This window comes from Protopterus annectens, chromosome 13.part0 (assembly GCF_019279795.1).
Source record: "Protopterus annectens isolate FY-2018-M chromosome 13.part0, PAN1.0, whole genome shotgun sequence".
Lineage (NCBI taxonomy): Eukaryota > Metazoa > Chordata > Ceratodontiformes > Protopteridae > Protopterus > Protopterus annectens.
In genome coordinates this window covers 1,217,427,380-1,217,442,678 of record NC_056747.1, presented here as the reverse complement: position 1 = coordinate 1,217,442,678, position 15,299 = coordinate 1,217,427,380, and the positions used below count along the sequence as shown (strand labels likewise).

The window sequence follows — 15,299 nt, the reverse complement described above, 5'->3', positions numbered from 1 at the left end:
AATCTTCAAACAAAGTTCACAATGTAGAAAAAACAACCCAACACCAACCAGGTATCTTTGCTTAAAATAAATAACAGAAATGTTGAATAAATAATAAAAAAGCAAAGACTAGGTTCCAGCGTCTCTCCAAAGGCAGACTGCTTTAGTGGTGCACACAAGCGCTTTCACAATAGCTTCTTCAGGTGTATGATTACCATCATTGACACACCCTTTTGGTACCTTTTCATTCCGTATACCTCCTTACTCTCCCTTCTTCACTTACTTCATTACTATCAAATGTGAATAAACAAATAAATAAATAGAATAAATAATTAAGTTTGGGGGCCACATAAAACCTGTTGCCCTGCAAAACAATTTAAAAAATGGTGCATTTGCTGTTATTCCTGATGAGCTTAATTACTTTGAAATGTGAGTTTCTGTGTACCTGTGCTCATGCCATATGAGGAAGTGCTGCTGAGGCTTTGTGTTTGAGGAGTAGGTGTTATGAGGAGATGTAGAGGAAGCGCTTAAGACATCTTTTGTACAATTGCAGAGCCACCAGTGACAGGTACAATGAAAGTATGAGAAGAAGCATAAGGCAAATTATGGGCACGGTGCGCCAAAGTTTAGGGATGGAGCAAAACAGACAGTTAAGTGCTTGCAGAAAACAACATGGAAAAGGCTAATCAAAGACATAGATCCTTTGATTCTGTGTAAGTGATCCTCTTTTAAAAAGTAGGAACATCCTTCAGCTTTTCCTTTATATAAAAAAATAATAATAATAATAATAGTAAAATGTCATGTGACTCCTCAAGCAGAGTAAGCATGTGATGTACAGTAACATACACACATTTGAAATAACCAATAACTTTATATATACAATATTAATACTAAGGGAATGGAGTAAAATACATGTATTCACTGACAATCTATTTCATTTAGCCTGGTCCCATTAAAAACAGTTCCATTCAGTTCCTATTTCAAGTAAACAGTGTGTTTACAGATTTGCTGGACCTTCCTAAAACTGGTTTGAGTCTCTGTTTGAGAAACTGTGATGGAAAATGTGCTGAAAGGCATGATATCATTAATACAGAAGTTATAAAATGGTCAATAATGCATAAAAAGCACAGATGTAGCACTGTTTTTTTTTCACCATTAGAAAGTTGTAAAAAATTAGTTTACATGGGCTTGAAAGCGATAGTTGTCAGCATTTATTTTAATTTGCTGTGTTTACATGGATAGGACCATGGGCACGTGAGCAGGATCACTATTACTAAAGGAAGACCTCCTGGAGTACCTTCCTAGTTCAGGATGTTATGGGTCCTGCTGAGTGAAGGTAGCTGAGCCTTAGACTGGATTCTTTCTTTTCTTCTGAACTGGTGTGTTGTAGTTTTTGCTACATAATCACTATTCATCTGATTAGTAGACAGCCCTGTTGAATAATGTTTTTGATCGTTTTCTTCATTAATGTTACACTTGTTGTTTATGAAATTGCTTGCATGCCAGTGCTCTGGGGACAGAAAAAATAAACTTGCATCAGCCCTGATGCAAGCATGAAATATAGTTTAATGAATCATTTACTTGTAAATGCTGGGAATTGCCAAAATTCACCATTTCAATTCAGATTAAAAAAGCAAAAGCCTGAGCTTTGGTTCCCAATTAAATTTCCTATATTTAGGACAGCTACCCAGGTGGCGCTGGTAAGAGATAAAACAGAATACCAAGAACATGAAGGTCCCTTTCTTTGAAGTAGTTACATTTTTCAGGTATTGTACCACTTTATTGGCTGCCACCATCTCTTTTTCATATCTCTTCCTTTTGTATTCTGAACACTTGTGAGAAGGATGAGAGGCATTACTTTCCTACAAGTCTAGCTGCCATATGACACTTTTTTCTCTCTCTCTCTGTCTACAGAACTGTCCTTCCACCATGCATACCCATGTTTGGATACAAACACGTCCTGTCCTTAACTGATGAAGTGACTCGCTTTAATGAAGAAGTGAAGAAGCAACATGTGTCGCGTAATCGTGATGCACCAGAGGGAGGATTTGATGCCATCGTCCAGGCTGCAGTGTGCAATGTAAGAGGCTGCTAACCAAATGTGACAAGTGTTTGTGGCAATGGGAGGGGAAGTATGTGATTACACTTAGTGCTGCATTAATAAGAACTGCTTTTGCAAATTCATTTTCCATTTATTTCTGTGTATATTAACTGTGTATGTTGTTATGACACTCTAGAATTCATCTTTTTTCTCTTACCCATTGAAGGGATCAAAGCATTCATGTTTTGTATTTCTGTCCTTTGAGTCAGAAGAGAGCACCTCTAGTGTGTCCTGTTGGTCTCCTGATCTATAAATGCAGAAACTAATAATTTTCTTCACATGGATATCTTAAATTAATATATAGCTTAGAATCTTCATGGTATGACTTCCACAAACACCATCTTCAAATGTTTGGAAAACAGCATTCATTGCAGTGATTGTTTGTCTTTTTGGCTTTTCCTGGTTAGGGGTCGCCACAGCAGAACTCCAGTCCGCTAATGATTGGCAGTCGATTTTTATGGTGCCGAGTTGCCAGCCTGATGCCCAACCTTCAGCAAAGGCACACCCATTCACGCATGTCTTTCGGAGGCCACTCGACCATGGGGAGGACATGCAGACTCCACACAGAAGGCACTCCAGCTGAGAATTGACCAGGAGAACCTCTTGCAGTGAGGCAACAATGCTACTGCTGTACCACCGTGGTAGCATTCATTGCAGTGATAACAGCAGGAAAAGTTACTTCACAGAATGCCTGCAATACAGAATTTTTTTTAATACAGTGAAGTGTAAATGTCATAATATGTTGATCTAACAATTCTGCCTTTAGTACCTTTGTGCTTTGTCCAACACATAACAAATTTTTTTTGCCTTATCTTTTCAAAAAAACAAAAAAAAAACAAAAAAATTCCTTGTTTCCCACCTTTCTAAGCTAGTATAGTCCAGTTTTCAGGCTAGTGCTGAATTCAGAGCTGTGATACTAGATGTTCATCGTGTTTCACTGTTGCAGTCATTACTCTTGGGTTATCCTGCTGGCAGGCTACCCTCAGTCGGCCAGAATTCAAAAGTCTAGGTCCGGCATCGGTTACTGTCACCTCTTCCCTGAGGTCAGTGCACCAGGGGTATAAAAGATGCAGCCGACGCCATTTTCTTCAGTCTTTCTTGCCGCACGGTGCCCGAAGCAAAAGCAGTTCACAAGTGCCGGTCGGCCGACTCCTGAGATTTTCAAATCCGAATTTCAGAACCAAAGTCTTCATTAATGCTAAGTACCCCATTGGGGAAACTTTTTTCTTGCTCCAGACCAATGTCAGAAAAAGTTAACAATTGTATTTCTTGTGGGAAGCAAATACCTCATAAGGATTTTCACTCTTACTGTATTCCTTGCCTAGGCCCTGATCACAACATTACTAGCTGTCGGTTTTGTGCTAGATTTAACCAACGCACTATCAAGCGTTGGTTCGATTTTGCATTTCATTACTTTAGCTGAAGATTTAATTATATAATACCGTCGGAACAGCCGACAACCGGAGTTTACAAAAAACGCAAGGACAAGGATAGGCATCCGAGGTCCAAAACCGACGACGAAGCCTCTACTAGGCCAGTCGCTGGTCCGCTGGTTCTCAGTGAGGCACTTTCGCAGCCCCTGGAGCCCGCTACCTCAGAGCCACAGGCCGCTACCGACTCCCACGTGGAGCCAACTGGGCCTCTGGATACTCAAGGTATCGGACACTCAGAAATCATTCCCTCAGATGGGTCCGGAGCCGCTGAGCAGGCATCGGCTTTTGAGGGTGTCTTCAGACCTACACAACTATATATTAAGCCATCTTCAGCTTCAAAGACTAAAACAGCTCTAAAGACAAAGAAACAAGTACAGCATTCTCCTACTCAGACTTCCATGCCTAAAAAACAGATGATTACTTTGATCAGGGGCTCCCATCCCCCTCCTGATAAGAGGCCTAGGCAAGAGACAGACTATGATTCCTCTGATCAGGTATGTATTTCTTCTGATTCCTCTTCTGAACAGGATTACTCCATGCTTCCCTATGAGGATTCTGATGCTGAAGAATCCATTCCTTCAGCCTCTCCTCCTGAGGATTATTCTTTTGGGGAAACCCTGCATACTATGAGGGAGCATTTCCACTGGGAGAGCCAAGATTACTCTGAATCTAAGAAAAGGCTCAGAGACTTTCTGCTACTTCCGCAGCACAGACCTCTTGCTATTCCACCTGTTCTAGACATTGTAGATGATGTATTTTCGGAGTCTGGCCTGTCCCCTGTCTCTTTACCCCCTGCACCTGTTAAGCCAGACAGATACTACAGGGTCCCGGATTCTTATAAATTCCTATATAAAAACCCCACTGCTGACCCAGAAACTATATCTCAGGGTCCCAAGGGGGTTAAAGCTTCCACTGCAAAAAACACTGTCCCCTCTGATAGGGATTCTAGAGCTCTAGACAGATGGGGGAAAAAGTCTATACCTCTGCTACCCTGGCTGTAAGGGCTTTAAATTGTCAGTTTCATATGCTTAAATATCAGCAATATTTAATGTCACTGCTTAAACAGAAAATGTTGACAAATACTGAATGCTCAGAGAACAAGGAATTGCAGGATTTATTGCATGCAACTGAACAAGTGGGAAAGCATACTTTGCAATGTGGTTATGATTCCTGGAGGCCTCTTGCAGGGCCTCTGTTGCAGGTTCTGTTATTAGAAGGCATGCTTGGTTAAAGGAACAGAATCTACCTGATCATGTTAAAGCAAAATTATTAGATGCACCATTGCAACATGATACTTTGTTTGGTACTAAAGCAGAGGAGGTGTTGAAAAAAATGGAGGATAAAGCAAAATCCATGCAGACAGTCAAGGATTTCTTACAGGTACAGCCACCCAGGTTTAGCAGGAACTGGCCCTTCTAAAAATTGGTCCTTTCCAGTGTCAGACAGACCACAAAGAGGCAGATACAGGCATTCCAGAGGCAGATCTCAGCCCCAAGGCTCATACAGGCCCAAACAATGGGGTGCTCCTACCTCCAAAAGCGGAGAAGACAAATCACAGCCTTACAGGAAACAGTCCCAATGACTTTCCTCTACCATTTCCAAGCAGTTTTCTTTTGTCAGCCTCCTTAGGAGGAAAACTAGCACTTTCTTCATCAAATTGGCAAATGATTACCCAAGACAAATGGGTCCTGAACAGTGTCCCAAGGCTACAGGTTCCATTTTCACACTCTACCAAGGTCAAAGGGCATGCCAGACCTGCCACACAGTCAATGGGCAGAGGCACAAAAACAAATTACAGCCCTCATAAACATGAGGGCCATTCAGCAAGTACCACAACAAGAGCAGGGACAAGGATTTTACTCCAGACTTTTCCTAGTACCCAGGAAAGACAAAACCTGGAGACCAATACTGAACCTGTCTGTACGTAAATACGTTTCTGGAAGTTCCAAAATTCAAGATGTTGACTCTACAGCAGCTACTACCCATACTGGGCAAGAAGGCTTGGCTCGTAACTTTGGACCTAAAAGAGGCATACCTGCATGTCCCAATCAGACAATCTTGCAGAAGATACCTCAGATTCATAGCTGGCTCAATGCATTACCAATTCTCTGCACTGCCCTTTGGCTTATCTACTGCGCCCAGGGTCTTCACAAAATGCCTGGCACCAGTAATTGCATTTTGCAGACAAAAAGGAATTCAAATATATCACTACTTGGACGACTGCCTAATTCAAGCAGAGAACAAAGACACTCTTCTAAAGCATCTGGCATTTGTAAAAAGATTACTAATTGCCCTAGGGTACACAGTAAATGAAAAGAAATCAAAACTAGTGCCATCTCAAGAGATAATATTCCTGGGTGCAAGCTTAAATACAACTACCCAGATGGCTTATCTCATGCCAGACAAGCAAAAGCAACTGACTACTTACTTCAAGAAATTGGAAACAAAAACCCACTTATCTGCAAGGAAAATCATGCAGGCCTTGGGTTTCATGGCATCCTGCATTCTACTAATTCCATATGCCACATTGCATATGAGGAAACTACAACGGTATCTGAAAAGTGTTTAGACTCAGCATTGCCACAGCCTGGAGACAGTAATTGCACTCATTCCCTGCCTACAACAGGAGTTTCGATGGTGGACAGAAGCCTGCCACCACAACAAGGGTCTGCCATTCAGTTTACCCACAGCCAGACAGACACTGACAACGGATGCATCAGATTATGCCTGGGGGGCCCATATGGCAGGAAAATGTATTCAGGGCACATGGCCTGCAAACCAGATGCATCTTCACATCAATCAAAAAGAGATGCTAGCTGTTCAAAATGCCCTGACAGGATCACAAGGAAAGGCTATCTCAAAACAGACTATTTCAAAATGGATAGGCCATTGCATCCATTTCTGCTATTTTCAACATGGCAAATCAGTGCCTAAGGGCATTAGGCCTCATTCCACCAGAGCAGCAGCCATCCTGCTTCATCTAGGACAGTTACTGATAAAGACAGACAACACTATGGTCATGTGGTATATAAACAAGCAGGGAGGTACACATTCCTACCCCCTCTGCAGACAAGCGATGACCTTATGGGACACAACATTGGCTTATCAAGTTCACCTGCAAGCACAATTCCTGCCAGGAAAAACAAATACTCTGGCAGATGATCTAAGCAGAAACCTCATGGACCCCACGAATGGAAACTGGATCTGCAAGTCTTCAGCATGATAATAAGGAAATGGGGATGCCCAGACATAGATCTACTTGCCTCCCCTCACAACTGTCAATTGCAGAGATTTTGCACAAGGATTTATCACAAGCAAGCATGGAAAGTGGACACCCTATCATTCAGCTGGAAAAATCTAACAGCATATGCTTTTCCCCCACTGCCTCTCCTTCCCAGAGTACTCCTAAAGGTCAGACAAGAGAAGCCAAAAATGATGCTGATTGCACCAGACTGGCCACGCCAGCACTGGTACCCAATCCCAAAGAGCTTGTCTCAAGGTCCAGCATGGATATTTCCTCAAACTTCTCATTTGCTGACCCAACAAAACAATCAGATCCTGCACAGCCAACTAGGACCTTAAATCTGGCAACATGGCGGATAATGTAGCCATTCAGAACACTCCTCTTTCAAAAGCTGTTATGGATGTTATCTTGGAGGCCAGGAGGCCCAGTACCAGAAAATCTTATGCAGAAAAATGGAAAAGATTCTGTGCTTGGAACCAGGAACAGGGCAATAACACGTCTGTACCAAATATTCCTCAGATTTTACAATACTTAACTGAGATGCTGAACAAAGGCCTTTCTTTCTCATCAATTAAGATTCATGCCTCTGCCATTTCAGCCCATTACAATACGGAACCACCTATCTTTTCTCATCCTTTAATAAGGCAGTACCTCAGAGGGGCCAAAAACATTAGGCCTCCAAGGAGAGCACCAATTCCGGCCTGGGACCTCAATTATGCTTTGGAAAAACTCACACTGCCTCCTTTCAAGCCAGCATTAACAGCAGATATAAAATTCTTATCCTGGAAAACAGCTCTGCTCCTAGCAATAACCTCCGCAAGGCAAGTCTCAGAGTTACAAGCACTCATGACTGTGGAACCTTTCATCATTTTTCATCCAGACAGGGTTTCTCTGAGGACAAACCCGACATTTATGCCTAAGGTTGTGTCCAGTGTGGCCCTCAACCAAACCATTCACTTGCCTACCTTTTACCCAAATCCACAGAATAAAGGTGAGAAAATTCTGCATTCTTTGGACATACACAGACAGTTGTGCTTCTACTTGGACAGAACTAAAGCTTTCAGAAAGACTGAGCAACTTTTAGTGTCATATGCTGCAGGATCACAAGGAAAGGCTATCTCAAAACAGACTATTTCAAATGGATAGGCCATTGCATCCGTTTCTGCTATTTTCAACATGGCAAATCAGTGCCTAAGGGCATTAGGCCTCATTCCACCAGAGCAGCAGCCATCCTGCTTCATCTAGGACAGTTACTGATAAAGACAGACAACACTATGGTCATGTGGTATATAAACAAGCAGGGAGGTACACATTCCTACCCCCTCTGCAGACAAGCGATGACCTTATGGGACACAGCATTGGCTTATCAAGTTCACCTGCAAGCACAATTCCTGCCAGGAAAAACAAATACTCTGGCAGATGATCTAAGCAGAAACCTCATGGACCCCACGAATGGAAACTGGATCTGCAAGTCTTCAGCATGATAATAAGGAAATGGGGATGCCCAGACATAGATCTACTTGCCTCCCCTCACAACTGTCAATTGCAGAGATTTTGCACAAGGATTTATCACAAGCAAGCATGGAAAGTGGACACCCTATCATTCAGCTGGAAAAATCTAACAGCATATGCTTTTCCCCCACTGCCTCTCCTTCCCAGAGTACTCCTAAAGGTCAGACAAGAGAAGCCAAAAATGATGCTGATTGCACCAGACTGGCCACGCCAGCACTGGTACCCAATCCCAAAGAGCTTGTCTCAAGGTCCAGCATGGATATTTCCTCAAACTTCTCATTTGCTGACCCAACAAAACAATCAGATCCTGCACAGCCAACTAGGACCTTAAATCTGGCAACATGGCGGATAATGTAGCCATTCAGAACACTCCTCTTTCAAAAGCTGTTATGGATGTTATCTTGGAGGCCAGGAGGCCCAGTACCAGAAAATCTTATGCAGAAAAATGGAAAAGATTCTGTGCTTGGAACCAGGAACAGGGCAATAACACGTCTGTACCAAATATTCCTCAGATTTTACAATACTTAACTGAGATGCTGAACAAAGGCCTTTCTTTCTCATCAATTAAGATTCATGCCTCTGCCATTTCAGCCCATTACAATACGGAACCACCTATCTTTTCTCATCCTTTAATAAGGCAGTACCTCAGAGGGGCCAAAAACATTAGGCCTCCAAGGAGAGCACCAATTCCAGCCTGGGACCTCAATTATGCTTTGGAAAAACTCACACTGCCTCCTTTCGAGCCAGCATTAACAGCAGATATAAAATTCTTATCCTGGAAAACAGCTCTGCTCCTAGCAATAACCTCCGCAAGGCAAGTCTCAGAGTTACAAGCACTCATGACTGTGGAACCTTTCATCATTTTTCATCCAGACAGGGTTTCTCTGAGGACAAACCCGACATTTATGCCTAAGGTTGTGTCCAGTGTGGCCCTCAACCAAACCATTCACTTGCCTACCTTTTACCCAAATCCACAGAATAAAGGTGAGAAAATTCTGCATTCTTTGGACATACACAGACAGTTGTGCTTCTACTTGGACAGAACTAAAGCTTTCAGAAAGACTGAGCAACTTTTAGTGTCATATGCTGCAGGATCACAAGGAAAGGCTATCTCAAAACAGACTATTTCAAATGGATAGGCCATTGCATCCGTTTCTGCTGTTTTCAACATGGCAAATCAGTGCCTAAGGGCATTAGGCCTCATTCCACCAGAGCAGCAGCCACTTCAGCAGCCTTTCTCAGAGGAGTACCAACCAAAGATATCTTAGAGGCTGCAACTTGGAGTTCAGTGCACACCTTTACAAAGCACTACCACTTGCCTCTCTACTCTAAGTCCAGAGCAGGCTTCGCCACTGCAGTTCTGCAGGGCCTCATAGCCTCTCCTAATCCTATTTAGCCCAGCCACCCATACTCAGCTTTGGGATTCTACCCAAGAGTAATGACTGCAACAGTGAAACATGATGAACATAGTACAGTTGTGTACCTACCATAAATGTAGATGTTCGAGTGTATTCACTGTTGCAGTCCAGGTTACCCACCCACCATCCCCCTTCTCTTTGCTGGGACTTATCTGCACTTCTCTATCCTATACAACCTTTTTGGTGTATTTGCTTGTAGATGAATGAAATGTTATTTTTGGGCATGCATTTCTTATTGGCATATTTTTCAGCCTACCAATTTGGGGCACCTGACATCTGGGGCAAGAAAAACTGAAGAAAATGGCGTCGGCTGCATCTTTTATACCCCTGGCGTACTGACGTCAGGGAAGAGGCGACAGCAACCGACGCCGGACCTAGACTTTGGAATTCTGGCCAACTGAGGGTAGCCTGCCAGCAGGATAACCCAAGAGTAATGACTGCAACAGTGAATACACTCGAACATCTACATTTATGGTAGGTACACAACTGTACTTTTCTGAGTTGTCCATACCTTACTTGGATAGAAGGAAATTTCTCTGTTCACCTGTGAGAGAGGGGAGCTTTGAGCAACCTATCTGTCCCTGGAGGAGAGGTTCTAGCCCAGAAGTTAGTAGTTTATTGGCCATTTTGGGCTAATTTCTATCTCTTTCATTTCCCTGCTATAAAAACTGCGTTTGCATGGTTTTACGCACCGGGCAGTGATGGTTAGCTACGGTTAAATTATTCCAGGCTCCACTAAGTCTCCTCTTCTGTTTTACCCTTGAAACTAGTCTAACTCTCAACCTAAGCACTCAAAAAGCATCTTACAGCCCAGCACTTGCTCAGACCTAATAGCAAGCACTAATATACCCTGACACTGATTGCCCAACAGGGCAAGGCTCTTTATTCACCCCTCACCAACCAAGCGAATAAGCAGCTCACCCTACTTAAGGGCAACTTCAGGTGCACTCTCCAGTCCAGCTGGTGAATCTCGGTATCCTGAGGCAATGTTACAACTGCCTCATGTACACAGACAACCCTCTCCTCCTACCACAAAACACTAACATATGCGAGAGATGCAATTGTACAGCCAAACTGGAAGCTAAGCTGTCTCCACCCAAGACTGGAACAGACAGTCAAGAGGAGAAGGTTAACACTTGCACCACACCTTCAGCCGCACACAGACCTACTAAAACAGCACTGGCAAAAAATACACATAAATACACAAAATCATACTTGGAGGCTCTAAATAAAAACCTGAAAACGCATCAGAGACCTCCAAAGCAGACACCCAAACAACCTGCACTTCCTGTCACAAACCAGACAACACATAAAACACACAATCAGTGTGCCGCACAATCACAGCCCTTAAGGAGAAATAACATACCTAACACACTAGTAGTAGGTGATTCTATAGTAAGGCACAATGACATCCCACTCACTAGGCTGGACAAGCAGAAAGTTACTGTTAGCTGCCTGTCGGGAGCCAGAATCCACCACATAACACAAGCACTCAGGTCACTCCAGAACAAGTACAAATATGGCTCTGCCATTGTTCATGTTGGTGTGAATGACCTGAGACGTACCTCCCTGGACTACATGAAAAGAGACATGGAAGAGCTCTATGATCATGCAGCCCGGACTGGTATGATCCTGAACCAAGAATGATACCTCAGTATAAAGAAAAAAAATGATCAATTTCAACAACTGGCTAAACTTCTGGTGTCATTCAAAGGGAATCCAGTGTCTGTCAGCCTGGGATGACATGCTCGACAAGCCGCGTTGCTTCGCAAGAGACGGCTTGCACCTGTCACCCCTAGGCTTTCGAATACTGGCCAAGGCTCTTGCTGCCCCCATAGTGCCTTTTTTAGGCAAGGCTCAAATGTCCAACCCACCTCCGTAAACAGCACAATTAACAAAATACTGAGGGTTATGCTACTCAACGCCTGGAGTTCAAATCTTAAAATGCACACACTCGAAGCACTCCTCAGTATGGAGAACGTCGACATCTGTGCAGTAATTGAAACTTGGTTCAAGGCTCCAGAGAGCACCCCAGCACTACCAGGCTACACCTCATACCACACGTTTCGACCACAGAACACGGACCGAAACACAAAAGGAGGGGGTGTATCCATATTCATCAAGGATACCTACACCTCCAGGTTAGTGGCGCAGCATGATACCTCTGAGATCATCCATGTGCAACTAACATCGGGCAAATCTGCAATGCAAATTTTGACCTGCTACAGATCACCCTCCATAACCCAGGGACACCACTCCACCTTTCTGGAGACACTGGAAAACATGAAGGTCCTACCGAACACCCGGATATTGGGCGATTTCAATTACCCTACCATTCACTGGGCAAACTACTCGAGTACAAATTCCCAGGCCCAGCGCTTCCTGGAATTCATCAACTCAAATGCCCTGGATCAGCTGGTAAACTACCCTACCAGAGGTGAAAACATATTGGACCTGGTCATCACCAATATGGGCGACAGGTGTTCCACACAGGAGGTCAACCCGTCACTGGTTAGATCAGACCATAAACTAATCACTCTGGATATCCACACCCCACCACCACCCCCAACTAAGGAAACCACAGTAAAAAACTTTTCTAAAGCAAACTTCACCTTACTTAAGACAGAGGCGGTAAGTTTCATAGCCCCCACGCTAAGGGATAATGCTGCCCAAGATGCAGAAACATTTACAAATGCACTCTATGAGCACCTACAAGGATGCATGGATCGTGCCATCCCTAGCAAAACCAAGACTCACTCCTCTAAGAGATGGAAACCAGTTTGGTGGACCTCTGCAATAAATAGGCTATACAATAGAAGGAGGAAACTAGTTCAGAAAAAAAGCAAATCCCAAGAAGGAAAGACATCCCTGATCAGTATCATTAAGAAACTAAGGTCCCTCATGAAATTATCCAAGGCTAACTTCGAAAGAAAAATAGTCAAGGATTCAACAGATAACCACAAAGCCTTCTTTAGCTATGTTAAGAACCTAAGTGACAACTTGCAGATATGCACTGAACTAGTGCAGAATAGCACAAAATATACTGAACCTACTGATATTGCCAACATCTTGGCAGATAGATTCATTGCAAACTTCATCCCCCCTCTCACCTCCAAAAGGGCCCACAACAATACTGGAAAAGTGTAGTGTCCCAAAAATCACAGATGCACAGGTGAAAACAGCCCTTTCAAAAGCCAAAAACACAGCGTCAATGGGACCAGATGGTGTTCCAGGCTACATTTTGCATGAACTACAGAACGAACTAACCCCCCACCTAAACACGCTGTTCAATCTCAGCCTCTCCACAGGCTATGTGTCCATAGAATGGCGCACAGCAACGGTTATTCCTCTCCACAAAGGAGGGGCCACAACTGACCCTGGTAACTATAGCCCCATAAGCCTGACTAGCCTGGTCTGCAAGGCTATGGAGAGCATCATCATGGAACTCATTAACAAAGATATTGGGAACCTCCAAACACTTGACCCGATGCAGTTCGGCTTTGTTAAGGGCAGATCATGCCTACTAAACCTGGTTGACTTCTTCGAGACAGTCACCAAGGCCATAGAAGAGGGAAAGGTGGTTCACACAGCCTAACTTGACCTTGTCAAGGCTTTCGACACCATTCCCTACTCGGGTATTACAGAAAAACTCACCAGCCTGAACATAAACCACTACGTCACGAGATGGGTTGCCAACTGGCTTACAGACAGAACTCACATGGTAAGAATAGCGGGCTCCAGGTCCGACTCTAAACCAGTCACAAGTGGTGTCCCACAAGGCTTGGTCCTGGGACCCCTACTGTTCAGCATATACTTCTCAGAAGTACAGGCAAACACAGGAGGACTATTGCTAACCAAGTTCACCGATGACTGCAAACTTGGAGCCATAATTGACTCCCCGGCTGACACGGACATCCTCCAAAAGGGCCTTACTGAGACGGACAGCTGGTGTCAAAGTCATGGCCTCGAGCTAAATGCCAAAAAATGCATAGTCATCCCATTTGGGAAAAACAAAACACCCATAAATTACCACATAGATAGCAGCCCCCTTAATACAGAAGAGGTAATAAGAGATCTGGGGACCCAGGTAGATAGTAATCTCTCCTTTGACAATCATATTGCCAAAGTAGTTAGGAAATCCTTCTATGTGGCCCATCTAATTACTAAAGGGTTCGCATGTAGAAATGAAGAGGTTATAGTGCCCCTCTGCTCATCACTCATTAGACCCATCATAGAGTACAATGCCCCATTTGGGATGTACCTCACAAGACACTTCCAACAGCTGGAAAGACCACAAAAGTACCTCACCAAGAGGATTACTGGCCTCAAACATATGTCCTATGCAGCCCGACTGAAAAAACTCCAGCTGTACTCAGTGGCATATCGCTTACTCAGAGGTGATCTCTGCCTGACTTACAAAGCCATGTCCAACTCAGAATTGATGGACATGCTCTACCTAAAGAAATCCAAGTCACTGCGAGCCACGTGCTCTAGTGAGCTAAACCTCACCACAGCAATAAATAGAACATGCTGGAGGGATAGATTCCTATCACAGAGACTCCCCATGCTTTGGAACAAAATTCCAAATTACATCAGGCAGAGCCCCTTACTAACACTCTTCAAGAGAAACCTTGACGAGTGGATGGGTAACAGAAAATACACCCTTGGGATCACTTCATTGGCTCTGCTTGACAGAGGATCAGTTAATTAATCAATGGGGTGGTGAAAGCCGACACACTCTGGTTAGGCTTATAAATGCCCTTGGGCAAATAGCCTAGTACCTACCTATGAACCTATAATTGCAAAATTTCCTGCTGTCCATGCACCCCCATTTTCCAAATATCTTAATCTCAGGTACCCCTGCCTACACCACTCAACTTCCTTACTCAATAATTCTCGACAAAGCCAAAATTAATATGGAAGAGAGATAAAGGTCCAAAATCAGGAGCAATTTCTAATAATACTCTTATTAAAAATAAGAATAGCATTAACACATATGTTTTAAACAAAAAAAAGCATGAAACTCTAATGTCTGGCATAACTGGCTGACTGTAATCCTCAGTGGTCTACGTGAAAATCAAACATTTTCTGAGAGTCGGGCAACAATCAGGGACATTCTACAAAATCAGGGACAGCTGAGAGGTATACCCCCATTTTGCTGAGGAGGCATCAGTATGTCTGTTGATCACTTTTTCTGTTGACTAAGTCAGAACATAAACAAAATACTGTACAAAAATATTTACAGTGGAAGATGATTTTTTTAAATAGTATTTATTTGTTAACCAGTAAAGTGAACTATTCCTGAGCCATATGTAGCCTGTTCAATTAGTAAGCTTTTGGCAGGTGGAAGGAAACCACAATACTTCATATACAGTTGGTTTAGACTTCAGTTTTCATTTTCTAGTAATTCTTTTTTTTTTTTTGGCAACCACCAGAATTAAACTTAGAAAGGCCTTACAATCTGTAGGCAATTCAGATCTTGTATCTCAGCTCAAAAAACAATTTTCTTAGTTTCTTAGTTAAATCCATTTGCTCACCCAGTATTTCTAATAAAGTACTCTGAAGGAAAATTTTTAAGTCTGCCAAATCATTATACGTCCAAATCATATGTT

At 43.2% G+C, this 15,299-nt stretch overlaps 1 protein-coding gene across 2 annotated transcripts in view; it reads left to right on the top strand.

Annotated features, from left to right (window-relative positions):
- ITGB3 (integrin subunit beta 3) overlaps positions 1–15,299 on the top strand; it is a 1,138,779-nt gene that overhangs the window by 343,024 nt on the left and 780,456 nt on the right. For both annotated transcript variants that reach the window (XM_044055223.1, XM_044055225.1), the window contains exon 5: positions 1,894–2,059. In XM_044055223.1, the coding sequence (XP_043911158.1) occupies positions 1,894–2,059 (166 nt within the window). The remainder of the gene's footprint in view (positions 1–1,893; positions 2,060–15,299) is intronic.